Raw genomic sequence first — 23274 nt, 5'->3', positions numbered from 1 at the left:
CACACCACAACTAAGAAAAAAAAGTTGTGAACCCCCCCTACCACCAAAGAAAAAAAATTCATACCAAACCTTTATCCGAGCATGCAGCCTGACAGGTCAGGAAAGCATAGGGACGAGTGAGTGCCCCCCTTCCCCCTGAACCATACCAGGCCACATGTCCCCAAAGTACATCTTCCACACAACCGTGTCCGGTGGTTGTGGAGGTCTGCGGGCAGGGGGGCTTATTGAAATCTGCAAGTCTCCTTTAAAAAGGGAGCCCCCAGATCCCACCCCCATGTAAATGAATATAGGGGCAATGTACCCCTACTCATTCACCAAAAAATAAATAAAAAGAGAGGGAGTTTTTGTCCATTTTGCCACCATGTGAAGCTAAGCACAACTTCCAGGCACTATGTGACCTAGTTTAATTCTTTATACTCCCGACAAAGCTCTGTTTTCTGGAGTGAAATATGTAGGGTTTCTTTTTTTCTTTGGGTCTTTCTTTGAGAGCACTTTTTGAATGCACATGGTATTCACTCCTCCCCCCCCCCTTTTTTGGAGAGGTATGTGCTGCATTTTATAGTGCATCAATTGCATTCCTCAACACAGAGTTATTTTTGTCTGGATATGGTGATGTATGGGGCTTGCCAATGAGAGGCTGACATTTAAGCCCGTGGATGAGTGTGCCTGTATTACATATCTGTAGCAAGACAGATTATACTATCTAATTACTTTTGTCCATGAGGTAACTCCATTTCCTTAATAGAGATTATATATTCAAGCTGATAGGTTTATGATCAAACTACAGTGTATCTTTTTATGCCGTCACTTCATCTAAAACAGTATGGTATTTGACTTGATCTGGTGTTATGAAACATTTGGATATAAGGTAAGTAATTGCAATGGTATCCAGTTATATGGTTGTGCGCAGTACATTCCGCTCCAATAGGTATTAATTACAGCGGCGCATACATTTTATATATTTCAATAAAGGTTATATTTTAGATAAATCAATTGGCCAGATGGTGCGTGGGGACACGCACCCTCGTCCGGCATAGATTTGTTATTTGCCAAAGATGATGATTTACAATTAAGGCTTAGTTCAATAGCAGAGACAGTTTTTGACAAGTGCTTTATTTGAAAAAAACAATGTCCTGAAGTAAATCCAATGACAGGTGACCCCTGCCCCTTTGTTTAGGTACTGTCGGTACTGGGTGCCTAGGGATGCTAAATAAACAAAGGGGCAGGACCACTCACTGTCACCACTGCCCCTGTTTATTTACCGTTGGTGAGGACCGGAGCGGTCAGACGCCAGGAAGCAAACAACGATTGGGGACCTGTGTGTGTTTTGTTTTTTGTTTTTTTCCTTTGGGTCAGCAGTGGCAGTGTTTATCATGATTGATGTTGGATTTACTTTTGGGATTGAATTTACTTTTTTTTTTTTTTCAAATAAAGGACCTGTCAAAACGGTCTCTTTGTTTTTATTTATTTTTGACATTTTCTCTTTAGGTTTTTTTCCAAGAGATTAATTGTTTAATAATGAGCTAAAACACTACATTTCCCAGAAGAGCTAGCTAATGGGTGAAGGCAGATAAATACAGAAGTCTGGAAACCAGAGGACAGTAAATGGACGGTGAGAGCTGGAGAGCAGGTGTGAGGGGAAAGCTGTACAGGATGCCGGAGGTCTTGGCTGCGCAAGGCAGCAGGAAGTGAGGAGGAAATGCTGACTGCTGACAAGCCGGACATACAATCCTGTGAGCAGACGTACTGGAGTGCTGTCATCTGGAGTGATCTGGGACAAAGGAATCAAGAGAACATGGGGAGCCCCCATCTACAGAGGGACTGTCCACTACCTGACCGAGGCCATGGATCGGGTGAGAGAGCGCCATACCCATATCCTCTAAATTACAAATTACATTGCTAAGTTCAGTTACTTTTTTCTCAGTTTAACATCTTTTGTTTCACAAGTTATATGTGCTAAGGCCTATATTGTCCGTCCTATCCTGCCTTGCGGCCTACTAATCTTTACACTCTCAACACATCACCACAGCCTGCTGCAATATCTGCACTCTGCAGGTCAAGTTGTGTTAATGCTTCAGTTTCAGTCTGTGTCATTCCCTAAAGAATTTCTTTATCACTGTAGTTTTTTGCCCTTTTAAAAGGAATTAACCTCTACAGAAGTGTGTTTCTGCCCCTTTCCTTTATTTCAGCCTAATTGTAGATTTCACTCTGTGTGTACTAAGGAGACACCATCTAAATTCAACATCATTTAAAGGAGTAGTTTCCTTTTATTTGTGCTCACCCTCTCTTAAGGAACTCCAACCTTTCCATCAAGAAAGATTTACATCCTCATGTGCACCAACTAGGGCCCCCTCAAGCACCCAGATTAGAAAATACAGTTTAAAGGGACATTGACCTACCTAACTAAAGAGCTCTTTCTTTTCTCAGAATTAAACCCAGCCACCAGTACCTGAGAACCCAATGTGAGTTAGCCTGCCAATTTACTTGTTTCCCCTTCTGCTCACTTGGGAAGAAACATCTCAGGGTTGGGGTTGCTGTTTAAATTCTGAACTTCAGTACCTCTAGAATTGATTTACATATTAGCTGTTATTCCATGCACATACTTTCTTCTTGTTCTACTGTGCTTGCATATTGACCTCAGTATAACCAAAATATCAGCTCACTCTAAACTGTGTGTGAACATATTTTATGGTTTGCAGCCAGAACGTTCTGGCCAAAGGTGTTAGGCGATGTCAGCAGGGGCTGGGCTTCCAAAGTGGGATCATGATTCCCGGGTGGGAACCCGAAAATTGCACAGCAGCCCTCAAGGGGTTAGTACTACACTTCCTTTAAAAAGTTCTTTTAAATTTTCAATAAATGTTTTGATTCTAAATGCATGTGAGAGTCCAATAAAGCTATTTATCATAATCCAGGTGATCATGTTTTCTTCTCCCCTCAAAAAAAACTTTATAGTGTAGTATACTAAACCCAAACTATATAAATAAATAATTGCGCTCACGTTTATTTGTGATCTTCAAGAGCAACAATCCAACAAACACCATGGGGTTTATTTACTAAAGTTGGAGAGTCCAAAATCAGACTCCCTTCTGCATAGAAACCAATCAGCTTCTAACCTCAGCTTGTTCAATGAAGCTTTGGCAATGAAACCTGAAAGCTGATTGGTTTCTATGCAGAAGGGAGTCTGATTTTGGACTCTCCAGCTTTAGAAACCCCCATGTGTTTCTTCACCATGTGCCACATCCCACAAGTCAATATACTGTTACCAAAAATATTTGCTCTCACTTGCCAGGGCCAGAGAGCTCATATAAAAACCAAACTTCCATTGCTTCCAATTTGCCAGAATCTCCATGGTATGGTTTACAGCATCCTCATATGTAAAAGATATATCAAAGACCATAGTGCAGCAGATTCATAAACAAATTTATTTTAAAAAGTTGCTCACATGTATGAGACCCCTTTTGCCAGGACTCTGGCTGTGATCCATTTGCTTGGCAGGGGATCTGTCTGCTGCTCCGCTTATGCATGGCGAACATGGACACAGCCCAGTCTCCTCTATGGGTGGTCAGATGTAAATGGACCGCCTGTCTGTTTACACCCTACTGCGATCTAGTCCGAACCACTGGACAAAAGGGGACTGAAACCCCATCCATCTGTTTTTAGTGGATCAGATTGGATGTTGGTGGGTATGAATGGACAAATGTCTTTTTACACCTGCCACTCCATAGAGGAGAATGGAGGTTTCGACCAGGTCCGCCTGAAAAATGAACAGGCAGACCCAATCAGAACATTTGTGAGGAAGGGACCTAAAGCAATGTAAAATATCTAAAACCTGAATCCAAGATGGTGGAATGGACACTTCCATTTCCAGGCTGACAAATTTCTAATGTGTTTTGTCATGTGACTTTAACAAAGAATCATCCTTGAATGAGTGTTGGAGTTGCATTGTTCTGCGACCCAATTTTATTTTTGGCATTTGCTACAGACAGTGTAGAAACATAGAAAATTTGTTAGCAGGTAAAATTTTTTGGAAAGAACAATCTCTATTAACAAAATTCTACCGGTTAGCAATTTTTTCATTTTAACTTCTGTTTTCCTTTTTATGACCAAAGATTAACTCTCAATATGAATATTTTTCCTGCCTAAATAATTGTAATACATAGTAGCCCTGTCCTAGGCAGTTGTATCTCCAATAAATTTAGAATGCGTTGCTGTTAGGCTACAACCAGTTTGTAACCACCTGGGCCAAACCCTCTCTTGAGCAGAGTGAAAACAATAATTTTAGGGCCATTATTCTAACTAAGGGCTTTTAAGCAAATTTGGGTACTGAAGTTTGTCGTAGTTTCACATGAATACACAATTTCAAGGCTTGACATGTTTGGTATCCATTAATTCGGCACAACCTAATATTTTATATGTTAAAAAAAAAGTTCTATGTTGTATTTGTGTGCATGAAAATTAAGTGTATTTTTTAACCGTTTTCCCGCCGTCCTATAGCAGATATGCTGTTACAGGGTGGCAGGGGTGCGCAAAATCACATATATTTATTTATTTATTTCAGGTACTTATATAGCGCCGTCAATTTACGCAGTGCTTTACATATATATTGTACATTCACATCAGTCCCGAACCCTCAAGGGGCGTACAATCTAAGGTATATATACACGATTTTGCATTTCCGGGTAGGGGGCGCTATTCGCTGTCAGTCACTGGGTCCCAGCAGGTGATTACTCACTGACACCCGGTGATCAAGGAGCATTACCGAAGGAGGGAGAGAACTGTAAGTAAACAATACAGATCTCTCCCGTCAGCTCCTGCACACTGCTATGCATGGCTTTGCATAGCAGAGCCATGCATAGCAGTGTGCTTACAGTGAAGCATACAACAGCAAAACAGCACACAGTTAAACCTTTGATTGCCCCACATGATCGCTGTCATTACTAGTAAAAATAAATTTAAAAAAAATCCCAGTATACAGTATATGCAGCCATTTGTAAACGCTATTACTTTCACGTAAACCAATTAATTTACACATATTGGGATCTTTGTTTAGCAAAGACATGTAGAAGAATACATTTTGGCATAAATTTATGACGAAATTTGATTTTTAAAATTTTTTTACTGGACATGTTTAATAGCAAATGTCAAAAATATTGTTTTTCTCTCAAAATTGTCGGTCTTTTTTTTTATAGCACAAAAATAAAAAGTGCACAGGCAATTAAATACTACCGAAAGAAAGCTCAATTTGTGGGAAAAAAGGACATAAATTTAATTTGGGTGCAGCATTGAATGACCGCACAATTGTCAGTTAAAGTAATGCAGCGCGGTAACGCAAAACAATGGCCTGGTCAGGAAGGGGGGCAAATCCTCTGGAGGGAAAGTGGTTAATGAAAATTTGCTCTTAATAAACAATTGAACTAATATTGGTGTCCGTTTATGACACACAGAATAGCTGAGATTCAGAGGATCACAGCTATTCTCTGGTCATTCACAGTTTATAACACCCAGGAGAATATGTTCAGCCCTTCTCTGGAGATCTGTGTTCTCCCTCCAGATTCTCCAGTCCAAAGCTGGAGAATCAGAGGGACCGATAATTTACCTCTGCTTAGTAAACTGATCTTTTACTGTAATCTCGCAAGATTATAGTAAAATCAGCCGTTTTCCAGAGTTTGTAGTCCGTTCTCCAGCGTTTGGAGATCGTTCTCCCTTCGTTCAGAGAACTGCTTCATAAACTGCATTCACAGGAGAACTGTGTTCTCCGAGAATGCCAGAGAACTGAGCAGCGATCTAATACCGCTGGTTCATAAACGGACACCAGAGTGTGAAATTATATTCTCCAGGGTCTCTGCTTTCAGAAAATATGTTTGTTGGATTTAACTAATCTTCAGGCCTAAAATTTTTTATTTTTTTTTATTATTATGCTGTGTCAGAGGTGACATAGTGACCACTACTCTAGTTCCCAATCATCAGTGAGGACCCAGGAAGCCACCTGAAGTGTTGCCTGCTGGCTCTAATAAGGGAGAATATTTATTAACATGTCCTCTATGTGGGGCATTTTGTTGGAGAATGTCAGAAAAGTTGGGAAGGGGTTAAACATTTTTTTTCTCATTTGTGAATCTTAGGTAATTTTTAAATGTATATCTGGAAATTGCTCACCACTGAACTCACGACTGTGTTCTATCAGTTCTGGTTTGCCTTAATTTTTTAAAAATGTGCAAACCTTCCAAATTCAGAATTTATGAACTGGAAACTCCATTGAAGTGAGTGGAAATCCAAATCTGGGCCAAAAAAGCTTGAAGATCAGCAAAATTGCACGGAGTTTCAAAACTGATCCTGCTGATTACTCTTAAGGCAATAATGCTACATTGATGCCAGAACTGTATTTTGTAAGGCACTTGTGGGTTATTGCTTATGGTGGTAAGGTTAGAGGGGGCAACAAGCTTGAAAGCCAACATAAAATAAAATTTGTTTCTCTCTTCTAGGCAACTCTAGACATGTGTGGCTAAATTCAAGAGAATTGTAGGGGAAAGGGGAGGCAGAAGACTCTTTAAAGTCCAGACAACATGAAACTATCTCCTCTTTTTCTTTGATGTTGGATTATACAGTTGAAAAGTAGCTTGGCAGGAAACATAGAGGCATGCTTTCCTTCCAAATGTTCATTCTAGCAGTTTTTATATGCTTTACCCAAGGTCTGCAGCTTTACATCAACATTTAGATTTACATTTACAAAATGTTATGGTTGGGTCCCCAGGCTAAAGGCACATTAGCACTGGAGTCCCATGCCTGTTACGATACTGCAGCAATGGTTTATTGGCACCTAAGACATCAGAGCAGTGGTTCACTAACACTTGGGACAACACCACAAAATACGATATGACAAAAATGTTTATTATCCCTTAGGTTCCTAAAAGCTTGGCAGAAGAAGGTGTAAGAGTTGCCCTTGAAGTTGGCTATCGTCACATAGACTGTGCTTTTATATATGGTAATGAGGCAGAGGTGGGTCGAGCCATCAGAGACAAGATTGCAGAGGGAAAACTGAAAAGAGAATGCATCTTCTACACTGGGAAGGTAACTGTCCATTATGGGGTATTCAAAAACATGCAGAAATTTTTCACAAACTGAAACTCACAAATTTGTATTTATAGAAGTTAATAAAATATGTTTATAACTTCTTGTATAGTTCCCGTCACACCAGAAATCAAGCTAGGAGTGAGGGTGCCCATACTTTAAAACAATAATTGGTATATTGCACAAGACGTTTACCTTTTCATGTTTCAGGGATTGGTATGCTTAGGTGGGTCTAAATGGATAATTCTGGAAGGCCCACACTATTGTGCAGATGCTTATTCATAGTCCTGTGAACTGACTGGACTTCAGTGAAAGGAAGGTGAACTACTACAAGCTCTAAATAATGGTGCTACTCGTTGGCTGTTATAGTGTGGAAAGCATATGTGTATCACAAGTCTGGCTGAGCAGAATTTCCAGGATTTCTGTTATAACAGTTAACATATACAGTATGTATTTCAACTGTGTATTTAGCTTTTGGTTTGAGCTGATTGTAGCCATATTAGCAAGATGGAAGATACTACATATAGTCGCATGAAGAAGCAGTTAGCCACCCTAATCACAAAGGAAATACAGATCAACAGTGATATCTTCTTTCTCTCAAGATGAAAAAAGATGAATCTCATACCACAAGGCCTCCAGATTAAAAATCCTTATGCAAATACACTCAACTATTCTTACGCAGAAGGACTTTACAGACCTACCAGCGAGAGATTAAGGAACAACCTCATGGAAAAAGGGTAACAAGGTAACAATCAGGAAACGAAAGCAGTCGTTGTTTGAAACCCTAACATCATTGGAACCTACCAGCAATAACCACATTAACAATGAATCGGAACTCTACAAATACAATTGCAAAAACTTGCCATGAATGGGAAGCAAAAAAACCTTCAGAAACTACACCAAGAGCAGACCTTTTGGATACAACCCAAACATAAAAGCAACCCAGCATCTATACCTCCTACTATCAGTGACCTGGCATCCAGTCCAGAATCCCAAGGTATCCCTTGTGTAAGTGCTGACCTGACTGAAAATGTGAACATAACAGAGGAACTTGGAATCATCAATTTGTCAAATCATAAACTTTCTGAACCAGAAATAACCGTTCTCTCCAGAGGCCTCACATTCTGCACAACTACCAAATTGGATTGTTTGCAATTATTGTCTGTGATGGAGAGCAGAAATATTATTTTATTTTTGTGTTTTGTTGAACTCAACAGTGTGTCAAGCAGTCAGCTTGTCTGCTTACTTAAATCTAGGAGTTCCTCTGCACCGCAGGGGATGGTAAATGAGGTTGATCTCAGCAGGAGGCACAGACAGTAAGGTGTCCTGCAGCTGGAAAAAGCCAGATGTGTTAGCACCAGGTGTTTGAGGTTTGGTCGAAAGGAACAATATATTTTTCCCTATGCTGGCAGAAACGGTCAGACCTTTTTCTGCGTTTACTTCTGTGATGAACACACAGGAGCTGAGGGCTGCAAGTCTTCCTAGCAGAAAGTCAGAAGATAAGCAGAACTGCTGAGAAAGATAATCTTGTATGGATTGTGCTTCGCTTTCTGGGACTGCTGGGACTTGTAGTTTCATATTGTCTGTGGCTTCCTGGACACTGGGACTCTGCTCTCCTCTCTGTTCTTCCTGCAACTGTTGCCTGTATGGTCTTGAAGCTGCGGTCAGGAAAACACAGCCCTCTGAGGACCCGTGATGAGTAGGTGAAGTCCCTGAATTGCTACCCTGTGCCCCTGGACTTTGCTGTACCAGTCTGTGGCCTGCGACTCACTGTGCCTGGATGGATTTTTGCTTTTGACTCTGGACTTCTGGTCAGAACCTTTTGCCCTGTGTGCTGGACTTAACCCTTTGTCTGCCTGAGTCCTGCCATCCCTGTAGTGTGTTCAGCCCTGTGTTACAGATTTACCCCTTTGCCTACCATAACTCTGCTTTCCTTGCCTTTCAATAAAAGCCTTATGTGGATTCCTGCTCTCCGTGTTTGTTCTGTTCCACCCACTCTTCCGTCACATTGTCAGATATGGAGGAATTCTTTAGGAGACTAAGGCTCAAAGAATATTTCCACAGTAATGAAAGAAATCCTAGGACAATGGAATGCAACAAAAAGAAAAAGAACAGCTGCTTTGCACCTCTACAAGGACACAACACCAAACTGGACATCTATACTGATAGCTTTAGACTGCAAGTTACATCCCTGATATCCACCCAGCAAAAGAAACTTTTGTATAAACTTTCACCACTGGAGGAAAGGGCTATACACGATTTATGCAACAATCAGGCCATCACCATCAAATCAACGGATAAAGGGGGGAGCAGTTGTGATGGATACAAGCAAATACATACAAGAGGGCCAGAGGCAGCTGGATTACGATCCAACCCAGGACTTTACCAAGCAATTAAAAGGTCTCATTAAAACACTACCAGCCCACCTACATTCAGAACAATTCAATGTGATTCCGGATACTCCAGACATTGGGGACTTCTAAATGCTGCCCAAGATCCACAAGCCAGGAAATCCAGGCAGACCCCTCATAACAGGTTTGAACACACTTACCAAACAAATTTCTGGCCTTGTAGAAAAAAATGTTAAAACCGTTAGTCAAGAATACTGCTAGTTTCCTGCAAGATACAACTGATTTGCTGAACAAGATCAACACACAGCAATTACCACCAAATAAACTTCTAGTCACTATTGATGTTGAATCCATGTATAGTAATATCCCTCACAAGGATGGATTAGCTGCATGTCAAAGATTCTTATCATCCTTACTGTTAAATCTAAATTATGATTCGGCATTTATATTGATAGCAAGCTTGCAAAATATTTGGTTTTTATGATTAGTCATAATTAATATTAATATGTGTAAGTGGTCTTTGACAAATGGTAGTATTTACTATTCTTCAATTATAGCTGAGACCAAAAGATATACAAGTTAAGCTGAAATAGTATATACCAGTTGAAAGTTGAGTAGACTATATTTAGAGATATTTAGGGTTAAAAGTATTTGATAGTTATGTCAAGGTTATTAGAAGTGACTTACTATTACATTACGTATTTTCTGTGTATATTTAGTATACGTCTCTAACACTGATACATATATAGTTTAGTGATTATACATTGATATGTTCTTAAGCTATACTATCTTTTAAATATATAGCTAAGGGTTACATCATTGGTACATCAGCATACATATGTTCCTGTCCATCAAACATCATATGTATAGCATCTTTCCCTTTTATGAAATAGCTTTGCTAAGCAGTAATACTTTCCATAGAAGGTATTATGATCACTAACTATGACGTACATTTGCCTCATAAAAGACCATCGGAACGGACAAGGGACACACACTCACGCTCACATACTCTCTCTGATACACACAAGCAACATGATTCCTGCATACACACGTCTGAGAAGCTGCAACAGGTGCATACTGAGATCACTTCCAGCTACAATTTAGTCACATCCGGCTTCTCCTGCTTTACAAAGTCATTGAGAAGGACAGCATGGCAAGGATAGGACAGCCATGACAGATAATGGTGACTTTGTTTTAAACCTTCGCTTGTCATTTTTACAGTAGTTGTATCTACATGGAACTGTTCATAATACGCTTTACATTGTTTATTTGACACCATTGTGTGATAGAATAAAATCACACTTCATTTTTTTAATTCAATGGCTCTTTCATTCATAATCGCCTCAAGACACTAGAAGAAGTATTATATGTGTCTAAAAATCTAACACTTACCAAACCATAAATACACCGCTGAGGATGTTGCACAGCTCATTGAATTCATACTTATACACAACTACTTCGCTTTCAATAATGACATCTATCTTCAATGTATGGGTACTGCTATGGGAAGCAAAACGGCACCCCAATATGCCAATTTATTTATGGCTGTCCTGGAGGATAAATTCCTGAACAGCATGCAACAAAAACCATACAGATACTATCTCTATATTGATGATATTTTCATCCACATGGACAGAAACTGAAGAAAATCTAACACAATTTTACTCATTGATCAACACTTTTCACACATCAATCAAACTAAAAATGGAATACTCAAACACACAGGTCAACTTCCTAGACACCACAGTATACATCAGGGATGACAAGCTTCACACCTCAATATACAGGAAATCCACTGACAGATGCAACTACCTCCACAGTTCCAGCTTTCACCCCCAACACACTAAATGGGCCATCAAACACAGTCAGGCCATCAGATACCACTGAATATGTTCAGACCCGGAAGACTAGATAAACATCTCAGGACACTAGCAGACGCCTTCCATAAGAAAGGTTACAAGGACAAAACTATCAACACCAGCATAAACACAGCCTTGAAAACCCAAAAAGAAAATCTACTCCAATACAAAGAAAAGTATAAATAAAAAAGTATCATGGACAGTACTCAATTGTTTCTGTAGCTTTTGGTTTAGAATTTTTCTTTGAAGAGCTGATCCATTCAAAACCTATGTTTCATGGTTGTGGTGGATGTTGGAGAGTAAACCAGCTAACAGTTTCTTCTGTCTATTGTAGACTTTATTGGTGATATCAATATGCAGAATTCTTGGTCTGTATACCTGCTCTGCCCATTATAAGGGGTTTCTGCGATCCCTGTGCTGAAATCCTGAATCTGCACACCTGCTCTGCCCATTCATAAGGAGCTCCCACCATCACTGTACTGAGTTCTGAGGATTTCACAACAGCTGTTCCCATGATGAGGGGTTCCCAGCATCCCTGTTCAGTTTTATTTTATATTACAAGAAATGTAGCAGGATGAGCTGGGAGACACAAAGGTGGGTGGGAACATCCAAAACTTCCAGGTGGATGAGAATGGAGCCAGGAATTAAGGAAGGGAGATCTCACTGTTGGAGTGTCCTAGACTAGAATTGTAAAATGTCAGCGGTTGACTCAGCTTGGCAGGCTCCACCTATAGCAAAAATATTTAGGTGGATTGACCCTTTAAAAAAAAAAAAACACTTTAAATTGTAGATTAGATATGTGCAATTTGTTTCATTATGAATCAAAATTCAGATTAAATTTTCATTATTCAAAGATTCTGGTATATCCAAATCTCCAAATGACAATAGTATTGAATTTCAACAAATCCAAAATAAAGCGTAACAAAACCATGAAATTAATTTGATGAAATTCATCAATAATGAATGAGCCAAATTAATTCTTGAATAGCTGATTGCACAGGAGAGGGCGGCAACTGCATCCTTAACAACTATGACTCATCTGCTGTCAGCAGGATTCCCCACTGACAGCAGATTGTAAACAAAAGAAGAGCCAGCATTAAAAAAAAACCAAAAAACAAAACAAACAGCATGTGGCCCGGGCCCGTCTGGAGGGACACCTGGAATGCCATGCAAACATAGCAGCCCTGGCAGCTTATATTGATGAGCCAGGTAAATGCATTCCTGGGGGGATGCCGGGGATGCTCTGCAAAAATAGTTGATGCATGTGCTAATGAGCTCAGCTGGGGAACTCCTTCCTATGTCTTACTGGATTTTATGTCCTAAATCTACATACCAGGAAGTCATGAACTTTACTATGGAACACACCAGGGGTTGAGGTATGGCCCAGGGGCATCCCTAGGGTTGGTGTCACCCGGTACGGTAACATGTGGTGTCACCCCTCCAGAGGTGGGTGGTCCCTGTCGTGCACACACAGCCTGGTTCTACGATCCATTATGCTCCCCAATCTGCAGATCTGATCCATTTTGCGGGGATCATCTGTTTGCAACCTGTACAGCGTTAACTGATCTTGCAACACCGGTCCGGGGGTGCAACGGGGACACAGTGAGGGGAAGAGCCAGGCTGTGTGTGCACGACAGGGACCACCCACCTCTGGAGGGGTGACCCCAAGTGTTATTGAAGATCCGATCCATCTTGCGGGGATCGTCGGCTTGCTGTAAAACGTTTGGTGTCACCCCGTGAGATTGGTGTCACCCGGTGCGGCGGGCCCCCCCTGCACCCACCTAGGGACGCCAGTGATATGGCCATGTCTGAAAATAGAAAGCCATTTATCCTTTAAAATCCATACCAGACTTAAGGGCTTCGTATGAGTATTTAGGGGACCTCACACATTTTTGACGTGGGGTCTCCCTTAAAACTCATACCAGACCCGAAGAGCCAAAGTCAAAAGCAAGCCTCCTCAAAGTCGCAAGCAAGTTGCATCAAAGTAAAAAGCAAGTCACCGAAATAACGTAACAACATAACAATCTGAAAAATACTAATCAAATCGGAACAAATATACAAAACTAATTCCGAAAATGAATCATACTAACATAATGAATATGACAAAATTAAATTGTTGACTTAATGATTGAATCCAAAACAAAACAAATCTTTTCATCCGGCACATCTCTATTAATTGTGACCAATAAATAAAGAAGAAATCCTCTTGCGCTGCCAAACAGAATATGAGAAAAACTAAGAGTGGTTGCAAACACCAAATTTTGTTCCCACAATACTAAAATATAAATGAATATTTAAATAAATGAATAGATAAACAGTGCTGCGCTATTCAGTAAACTCAGCAAACACCTGACAGAGTCTCTAACTAAGGTAATATAAGTGCATACCATGAAAATAAACAAAACACAAGTGATTGAAAATAACCAAAAAGACTAGACGCCCTGCTAGGCAATACTAGGCTAGGCCAGGCAATATAAATATGAACAAATCAATAAGTGAAACTTCAACATATGTGCAAATAGATAATCTGAGTAATATGTATCAAGGCATAAATTAAAAAATAAATAAATATTATATATATATATATATACAGTCATGGCCGAAATTGTTGGCACCCTTGATATTTTTCCTGAAAATCAAGTATTTCACACAAAAAAGGTATTGCATTAACACATGTTTTGCTATACACATGTTTATTCCCTTTGTATGTATTGGAACAAATATAAAACAGAGGCAGAAAAGCAAATATGACATAATGTCACACAAAACCCCAAAAATGGGCTGGACAAAAGTATTGGCACCCTTAACTTAATATTTGGTTGCACACCCTTTGGAAAACATAACTGAAATCAGTCGCTTCCTATAACCATCAATAAGCTTCTGACACCTCTCACCCGGAATTTTGGACCACTCTTCCTTTGCAAACAGCTCCAGGTCTCTCTTATTGGAAGGACACCTTTTCCCAACAGCAATTTTAAGATCTCTCCACAGGTGTTCAATGGGATTTAGATCTGGGCTCATTGCTGGCCACTTCAGAACTCTCCAGCGCTTCTTTGCCATCCATTTCTGAGTGCTTTTTGACGTATGTTTGGGGTCATTGTCCTGCTGGAAGACCCAGGATCTTGGACGCAAACCCAGCTTTCTGACACTGGGCCCTACAGTGCGACCCAAAATCCTTTGGTAATCCTCAGATTTCATGATGCCTTGCACACAGTCAAGGCACCCAGTGCCAGAGGCAGCAAAACAACCCCAAAACATCATTGAACCTCCACCATATTTTACCGTAGGTACTGTGTTTTGTTCTTTGTAGGCCTCATTCCGTTTTCGGTAAACAGTAGAATGATGTGCTTTACCGAAAAGCTCTATCTTGGTCTCATCTGTCCACAAGACGTTTTCCCAGAAGGCTTTTGGCTTACTCAAGTACATTTTGGCAAACTGTAGTCTTGCTTTTTTATGTCTCTGTGTCAGCAGTGGGGTCCTCCTGGGTCTCCTGCCATAGCGTTTCATTTCATTTAAATGTCGACGGATAGTTCGCGCTGACACTGATGCTCCCTGAGCCTGCAGGACAGCTTGAATGTCTTTGGAACATGTTTGGGGCTGCTTATCCACCATCCGGACTATTCTGCGTTGCAATCTTTCATCAATTTTCCTCATCCGTCCACGACCAGGGAGATTAGCTACAGTGCCATGGGTTGCAAACTTCTTGATAATGTTGCGCACTGTAGACAAAGGCAAATCTAGTTCTCTGGAGATGGACTTGTAACCTTGAGATTGTTGATATTTTGCCACAATTTTGGTTCTCAGGTCCTCAGACAGTTCTCGTCTCCTCTTTCTGTTGTCCATGCTTAGTGTGGCACAGACAGACACACAATGCAAAGGTTAAGTGAACGTCTCTCCTTTTTATCTGCTTTCAGGTGTGATTTCTATATTGCCCACACCTGTTACTTGCCCCAGGTGAGTTTACAGGAGCATCACATGCTTGTAACATTCTTATTTATCCGCAGTTGTGAAAGGGTGCCAATACTTTTGTCCAGCCCATTTTTGGAGGTTTGTGTGACATTATGTCGAATTTGCTTTCTTTCCTCCCTTTTTTTGTTTTGTCCCAATACACACAAAGGGAATAAACATGTGTATAGCAAAACATGTGTTAATGCAATACGTTTCGTGAGAAATACATGATTTTCAGGAAAAATATCAAGGGTGCCAACAATTTCGGCCATGACTGTATATATATATATATATATATTCTCAAAATTCACAAAATAAAAATAAAATATTGAATAATAACTAGCTGAGCCCTCAAACCATTGACAGTCTGTGAACAAATGTCCATAAATGTAGTAAAAATCAAAATCTGTAATGCAGACAAATCTTCAAATTAATCTTCCACACGTGATCCCCCTAAAAATCCTCCCCCAGCTAGCGTGCACACTTACCTCCCATTTTGATCTATAGGGAAGATAGGTCGAATGGGCTTTAACACCAACCAGCTCTCCTCTGTAAGTGTACTTTACTGGCTCCTCAAATTCCTCCTCAGAAATCCATGTTCAAAAAAACATCAAAGGACATCTCATAGTGTAATACGTCCAGGTTTTCTTTGGGAGGGAAGGGTGGTGAAATAATTTCCGGTCAGATGGCAGCTGCCATCTTGGTACACCTGTTCCAATGTATTTTATTTCTAATGGTTGTATAGGCCTGATTTTAAAAGTTGAGTATTCTATACCTCGTTTTTATACATTAAACATGGATGTATCAGATTGGTTGGATTTCGGGTTGATATTACAGCGTATTGAACCTATATTCCCTATAGGTCAAAATGGGAGGTAAGTGTGAACGATAGCTGTGGAGCATTTTTAAGGGTGATCACTTTTCAATGCACATGTGGAATACAGTATATGTTGATTTGAAGATTTTTCTGCATTACAGATCTTGCTTTTTACATTTATGGACATTTATTCACAGACTGTCACTGGGTTGAGGGCTCAGATTTATTTAGTGTGTTTTGAGATTTTATATATAAATAAATAAAATGTATTATTTTTATTTATGTCTTGACGTTGAAGTTTCACTTATTGATTTGTTCATATTTGGTATTGCCTAGCAGAGCATCTAGTCATTCTTGTTATTTTCATTCGCTTGTGTTTGGTTATTTTCTAGGTATGCATTTATATCACCTTAGTTAGGGGCTCTGTCAGTTGTTTACTTTTGCTTTTCTGGTTAGGTTTACTGAGTTTACAGCACTATTTATCTATTCAGTTATATTAATTGATTGCCTCATTAAACTAAATCACCCCTATTATTAGAAAAATTATGTTAGTGAAATTATATTACTTTTATTATAACATTTTTGGTCTTTTTTTCTTTAGCTTTGGCTTACTGATCAAACACCTGAGAGAGTACGACCTGCAATTGAAAGGTCCCTGCGAGATCTTCAGCTAGACTACATGGATTTATTCCTTATCCACAATCCCATGGAACTCAAGGTACTATTAAAAAGAAACTTCTATGCAAACCAAAACTTTTATGTACCCTTCGTGGGAGCACCAAAAATTATTAGAGTGTAAGATTATTCCATTTGATCGCATCCTTTTCTGTAAGGCTAGTTTTACACTGAAACACAAATTCCTTGTAGATTTCAAGTGCGATTCAAGGATCGGCTGCAGTGCGATTCAGCTTGGATAGCAACCTCTCCTCCCCTCTCATCTTTCCCAGTGACAGAATGGGGTACCACCATGCACATAATTAACCCCTTCTCTTTCTTGTACAATGTAGCTGGATACATGGGGCACCCATACCATGGGTTGGATTCCAGTTACTTTTGGGGTACTGACCACTAGGGAAGGAAGGTGGACTACACCCCCCCCCCTCACTACCGGATCACCCGTCACCCCATCCTAGTACCATTCCTTGATGTCTGGCTGCGTTACATTGTCACCAGTTCATGCTTACCCATGACAACTACTCTCTTCTACTCCCAACTTTTCTGCTGAGTTAATCCTTTTGTGGTGGCTCGACTCTAGTAACTCATGTGCTTTACAGGCCCTTGTTCTCCCTTTTGTATGTTCTGCAACAGTACAGCATAAAGTGGAACACATTCTTCTAACTATTCTTGGCTTCCCAGGCATACCTGTACAGGTTTAAATCCAAGATTGGCAGAGTCCATTAGTGGAGAGTCCCGTAAGGGTGTCAGGTGAACATTGCTTCGTGCTACATCCTTCTCTGTGTTCAGACCCTCTTGCTACCCATGCGGTCCTGCCAGCCACCCCAGAGCCTGGCCTTACCCCTATTTATATGTAGACCTGTGAAACCGGCAAACCTATCATTAACCCTTTCCCCCACCTGGGCATCTCAAACACCCTGAACTAACAGCAGCCTATCTGTAGGCACCTGCGAGCTGGCTAAAATGTTTTAAAACATTGGTTTGCTTACATTCACCCTGTCTGGAGTCTGCACTGACTGTAGACAAGGACTGAGAACAGTATGGATGACATCTGCTATATATACCTGTTTTATTCTGGGTCTTCACTGTCTGGAGACAAAAACAGGTAATTTCTGCACGGCAATGCACTTGTGTAATCTGTAGAAATCACAAAATGCTAAAAAAAAAAAAAAGATGTTAAAACTTGTGAAAATGATGCTGAGGACTGCCACTCCCCACCTCAGGCAGCCAGTTCTGGAACTGCCCTGGTCTGTGGGCCTGTCTCTCTAACCTGAGAGTGTAGACAGATTGAATGTAAACTAAGCAAATTTTGTAGACCTTTGATAACAGCTCAAGGAAGGGAAAGGCAGGACAAAGGAACTGTACTATATTTTAAAGTATCTTGATATATCTGGATATATTTAAACAGTTAAAACATCTTACTAGTGCATTGCCCATATGGTAGTTTTCCATATCACAACTAAACCTGTTTTCTTTCTTCCACATAACAGCCTGGTGATGACCCTTATCCAAGCGATGAGAACGGGAAAGTCATCTATTACAACACAGACATTCGTGACACTTGGAAGGTACAAAGCTAGTTCAATTACGGGTGAAGTTTACAGTTGACGGTGATGCAAACTGCATAAACTGGTTTCAGACTTGTTGGCCAACATCAATGCAATGTATAGAAAATGTGGCCTGGATTTTTTTTACACTACATTGATGAAGAATACATCTGAAACTGTAGTATGCAGTTTAGAATAAATGGCCCTATAATATTAAAGTGTTACTAAACCCACAACAGTAAAATCAGTCTGTATACGCAGTAAAGCATATTAGTTATACTGACTGTGGAACCTAAGGGGTTAATCCTCTGCATTGTGTAAAAAGGCTGTTTGATCCTGTCTTCCCTTATCCTCCCCATCTTCTACTGTCCCCAATCCATCTCCTGATTGAGCATGTGAAGCTTGCCTCCAAGCCTTTGTTCTGTTTGGTGTATATTGCTACAGTTTTTTTTCTTGGAAGTGTGCATGTGATCAGCACAGGAATAATCAGCACTGTCCAGACAGAGGTCAGGGGTTCTGCATCCTCATAGGGGAGAATGAAAACGCCTCCAACAAGCTTTAACCAGTGCTTTGCTGGACACTGATAGAAGTCACAAGACTGCTCTAACTGCTGATAAGAAAAGGTATTTAGCAGTTTATTTTTACTAAAATAATTGTATTTCCATGTAGTGTGTACTGTAGGAGACTGGATATAGTGAATGCGGGGTCCTGGGTTTAGTAACACTTTTAAAGCGGGGGGTACCCGAAATTGACAGCTACCCACTCCCACTTCCGCTGCAATCGCCTAGGCGATCGGAAGTGGAAGTTGTCCTCCTACCCAGTGGGCACCTGACAGTGAAGCCGCAAGCTGTCACAGCCGGATGCCCACACTAAAGATGCTGGCGCCTGGAACACCAGACGGCTGGTGAAACGGGCTGCGGGGAGGACATCGCAGGATCGTGGGACAGGTGAGTGGCTGTTTTTTAACCGCCTCCCGCCCGCCATATAGTCCAATGACGGACGCAAGGCGGTTCTCTCATTCTGGGAGGACATCATATGACGTCCTCCCATTCTCACCACGCATGCACGGCTCCGGGAGACACAGCGGATCACCGATCCACGGAAAGAGCCGAAGATGTCGGCTCGGTCATGTGATCAGCTGTGTCCAATCACAGCAGATCGCATGTAAACAGGGAAATGCTGGTTATCGGCATTTCTCTCCTCACAAGCTGTCACACTGACAGCTCGTGAGGAGAGTAGAGCCGGTAATCGACATTCCTCAGAGGGGACATGTGCACTGATCATCAGGGCACTGATGATCAGTGTGCCCTGATGATCTGTGTAGCCCCAGCAGTGCCACCTGTCAGTGTCCATCACTGCCAGCTCTCAATGCTCATCCATGCCACCTGCCAGTGCCACATATCAGTGCCTACCAGTGCACATCAATACTACATATCAGTGCCCATCTGAGCTGCCTTTCAGTGTCACCCATCAGTGCCAGTCAGTGCCACCTATCAATGACAATCAGTGCCACCTATCAGTGCTGCCAATCAGTGCCACCTATCACTGTGCATCAGTGCCGCCTATCAGTGCTGCCTATCAGTGCCTCCTAACAGTATTGATGTATCCATTTACAGCCATGTGTCCGGTGGTAGAGCCACCCCAAACTGGTATCCTTTGAGTGTAGGATGCATTTTGCCAGAGGTGTGATATGGCAGTGCCATTGTACATATTTTGTGTGTTCCTTTTTCTCCTGCTTTTGTTATCTCTCCCTCTTTCCTGGCCTTTCTGTTTTGGACTTGCTGTCCCTGGGAGTGGAAATTGTTGGCCGACCTATGCCATCTCTGCTGAGTGGATTACACCGATCCCGCAATGGCTTCGCCCCTTTTGAAAGTACATTCACAAAATGTACAAGGTTTTAATTTGCCTCAGAAACGGTTCTATCACCTTAAATCGCAGCACCAAGTTTTCCCAGTCCTCCACCCCACGGTATCTTTCGCCTCATTATCCCACTTTTTACACGGCTTCGGCTCCAGAGAAACGACAGGGTGTTCTGATAGCCTTCAAATGCAATCTCCCCTTCACCTGTGTCCGGAATATAGCGGACCCCACGGGCAGGTATCTACTTTTGCAGGGCACCCTTTGGGAACAGGAGGTCACCTTTGTCTCCTATTATGCCCTTAATCGCTTTCAGCACAAATTTTTCACACATCTTTGTTCTATAATTTCCCATCACCCTAAGGGCCTTCTCCTTTTGGGGGATTCAAATGTACCTTGGATTCCGCTCTAGATAGGCGCTATGCCCTTTCTCACGAGTGGGTGCAGGAGGAATGCATGTGCTCGCTCCTGCAGTCTGCAGGGCTGGTAGACATTTGGAGGGAACTTTGCCCTACTGAGCGTGACTTCATGTTCTACTCCAATCCTCATGACAGTTTTTGTAGCATTGACCACGTATTTATGCAGGTGCAACAGCTTCCTTTAGTCAGGCAGATATCTATCCCTTCCTCACCCTGGTTGGACCATGATCCCCTGGTCCTACTTCTTGCATTCTCGGGTATGGCACAGGTATTGGCATATTAATGAGTCTTTATTGACCACTCAGGTCAACAGTCAGCAAATTGAATCCTTCATACGGACATATTTTGTGGACAACTCAGGATCCCTGTGGGAGGCGAGTAAGGCCACATAATACAGCTGGCTGCGGTTAGGAAGAGGGAGCGGCGCCTTTTGGAATTTCATTCTCTTCTGGCCTCAGCAGATACTTGTTGGAAGTCACACCCATCCGCGGCCCATAAACGTACTTGAGACACCCTGGCTGCAGAACTGGACGGGCCCTACGGTGGACCAAACATAGGTTTTATACCTTTGCTAATAAGCTGGGTCTGATGCTGGTTAGGAAACTCCAGTCTGTGGGGAAACCCTATAAGCCGGTCCAGTTGCGGCTCCCTGCGAGGGGTTATACTTCCAATCCCCAGCAGATTGTCTCACGCTTTGCGGACTTCCTTTTGTATTTGTACGCTAAACCAGATCCCTTTCCTGTAGCTCAGACAGAAGCGTTCTTTCAAGATTTAAGGCTCCCTGTATTGTTGGAAGCGGTGCAGATAGCCCTTAATGCAGGTGTATCTGTATCAGAAGTACTTCAAGCTATCAAATCCTTATGGTCCTCTGCGGCCCAGGGTCCGGACGGCTTTTCGGGCCTCTACTACAAGAATTTTGCAACCCTGTTGGTGCCCTTTTTTGGCTAGTTACTTCAATGACTTACAACAGGGCTCTTTGCCCTCCCCAGATGAGCTCAGAGCTCATATTTCAATGATTCCTAAAGACAACAGAAGATGTGCCGGAACCGCAAGCCTTTCGGCCCATTTCGCTTCTTAATGAAAATTTGAAGATATTGGGCAAGATTTTCAGTCTTCGGATGAATAAATATTTGCGTACCCTGGTCCATGGGGACCAAGTGGGTTTCGTCACTGGGAGGCAGGCAGATCGTAAGGTGGTTCACCTTATACACCTTTTGCAACAGCGGAAAATTCTGGGATTCTTTCTGTCATATATAAAGGTTTTGATTCCTTATCCTGAGAATACCTGCGGTTCGTGTTGTCCCGCTAGGTCTTCGGTGATTCTATCCTTTCTTGGATTCAGGCCTTTTATTCTTCCCCTTCGGCTTCAGTTAAGTATGCAGGGTATTTCTCGGATCCCTTTCCTATTTGGCAAACGATGAGACAGGAATGTCCCATCTCTGGCGTTCTTTGTCTTGGCTCTTGAGCCGTTGGCCTTGGCGCTCCGGGCTGATTGTAACATATTGGGGGTCCCATACGCAGGACAGGAATTTAAGTTGTCTTTTTGTGGATGATGTCTTCTTGACTCTCACTAATCCATTGACGACGCTCCCAAACTTGCAACAGGTTCTTGCGTGTTTCTCCTTAATTTCAGGCCTCTGTATAAATTTAGATAAGACTGTTGCTCTCAATATCACTTTGGCCTCGGATTTGGTTTTGCACTTGGAGTCCCATTTTCATTACAAATAGGCTTCATCTTCGCTTGAATACTTGGGTATCCACCTGACCCCCACCTATGGCACTTTGTTTGCTACCAATTATTTTCCTGTGCTTCGTTCCGTATCCTGTCTTATGCGCTCTTGGTAATTCCTGTTCTTGTCATGGATAGGACGAGTTCATTTGGTGAAAATTACTATCCTGCCAAAATTATTATATTATTTTCGCACCCTTCCAGTGCGGGTTCCCTCTTATTTCCTTCGGCTGATTCAGGCGAGGATTATGTGATTTATCTGGGCTGACCGGCGACCCAGAGTCTCCAGAAATACGCTTTTTGTTCATAGGCTGCAAGGCGGTCTGGGGGTGCCTGATGTAGCCAAGTATTATCAGGCGAGCCAGATAGCCCCACTGTCCATGTTCCAAGCCTCCTCTGATGTTCCTCTCTGGGTTCTTTTGGAACTACCTAATTGTGCCCCTATTGTGACTTGAATGCTTCTATGATTGCCCCCTGCTCTACGCCCGATGACTTTGAGTCCACTTTTGCTCCACAGCCTGCACGTATGGGACTCGGTTTGCCTCTCTAGTGGCTTGATGTCACAGTTTGCTTAGCGCTTTACAATATAAGCGGGAGACAATAAGCAACAATACAGTTCAATACAAGAGGGATAGGAGGGCCCTGCTCCTTGGAGCTTAAAATCTAGGTGGGAGGGGCTAGTGGTACAAAAGGTAGTAACTGTGGGGGATGGACTGGTTGGAAGAGTAGAAGATTCCAGTATTAGCTGAGGGCAGGATAGGCTTCCCTGAAGAGAGAGGTTTTCAGAGATCGCCTAAAAGTGAGCAGAGTAGGCGATAGTCTGATAAATTGGGGTAGAGAGTTCCAGAGGATGGGGGAAGCTCTGGAGAAGTCCTGGAGATGAGCATGGGAGGAGGAAACAAGGGATCTAGAGAGTAGGAGGTCTTGAGAGGAGCGGAGAGTACGGTTTGGGTGATATTTAGAGACAAGATCGGTGATGTAATTTGGGGCAGAGTTATAAATGGCTT

The 23274-nt window shown here is 41.8% G+C and overlaps 1 protein-coding gene across 5 annotated transcripts in view; it reads left to right on the top strand.

Moving 5' to 3' along the window:
* The window catches only part of LOC149449342 (aldo-keto reductase family 1 member C15-like), a 56742-nt gene that overhangs the window by 2302 nt on the left and 31166 nt on the right, over positions 1-23274 (top strand). For 3 of the 5 annotated variants that reach the window (XR_016315419.1, XR_016315420.1, XM_089693368.1), the window contains exons 2-4: positions 6898-7065; positions 16642-16758; positions 18206-18283. Coding sequence is in view for 3 of the 5 variants with exons in the window: in XM_089693368.1 (XP_089549494.1) it covers positions 6898-7065; positions 16642-16758; positions 18206-18283 (363 nt within the window). In the remaining 2 variants the exon portion in view is untranslated. Of the gene's footprint in view, positions 1-1488; positions 1854-6897; positions 7066-16641; positions 16759-18205; positions 18284-23274 lie in introns of all 5 variants that reach the window. The other 2 variants (XM_089693369.1, XM_089693370.1) reach the window with 2 other exon arrangements.

The sequence above is a fragment of the Staurois parvus genome, unplaced genomic scaffold, assembly GCF_062004578.1.
Source record: "Staurois parvus isolate SC_StPar_1 unplaced genomic scaffold, SC_StPar_1.0 ptg000629l, whole genome shotgun sequence".
In the NCBI taxonomy this organism is placed as follows: Eukaryota; Metazoa; Chordata; class Amphibia; order Anura; family Ranidae; genus Staurois; species Staurois parvus.
This window is presented reverse-complemented; position numbering and strand designations above follow the sequence as displayed.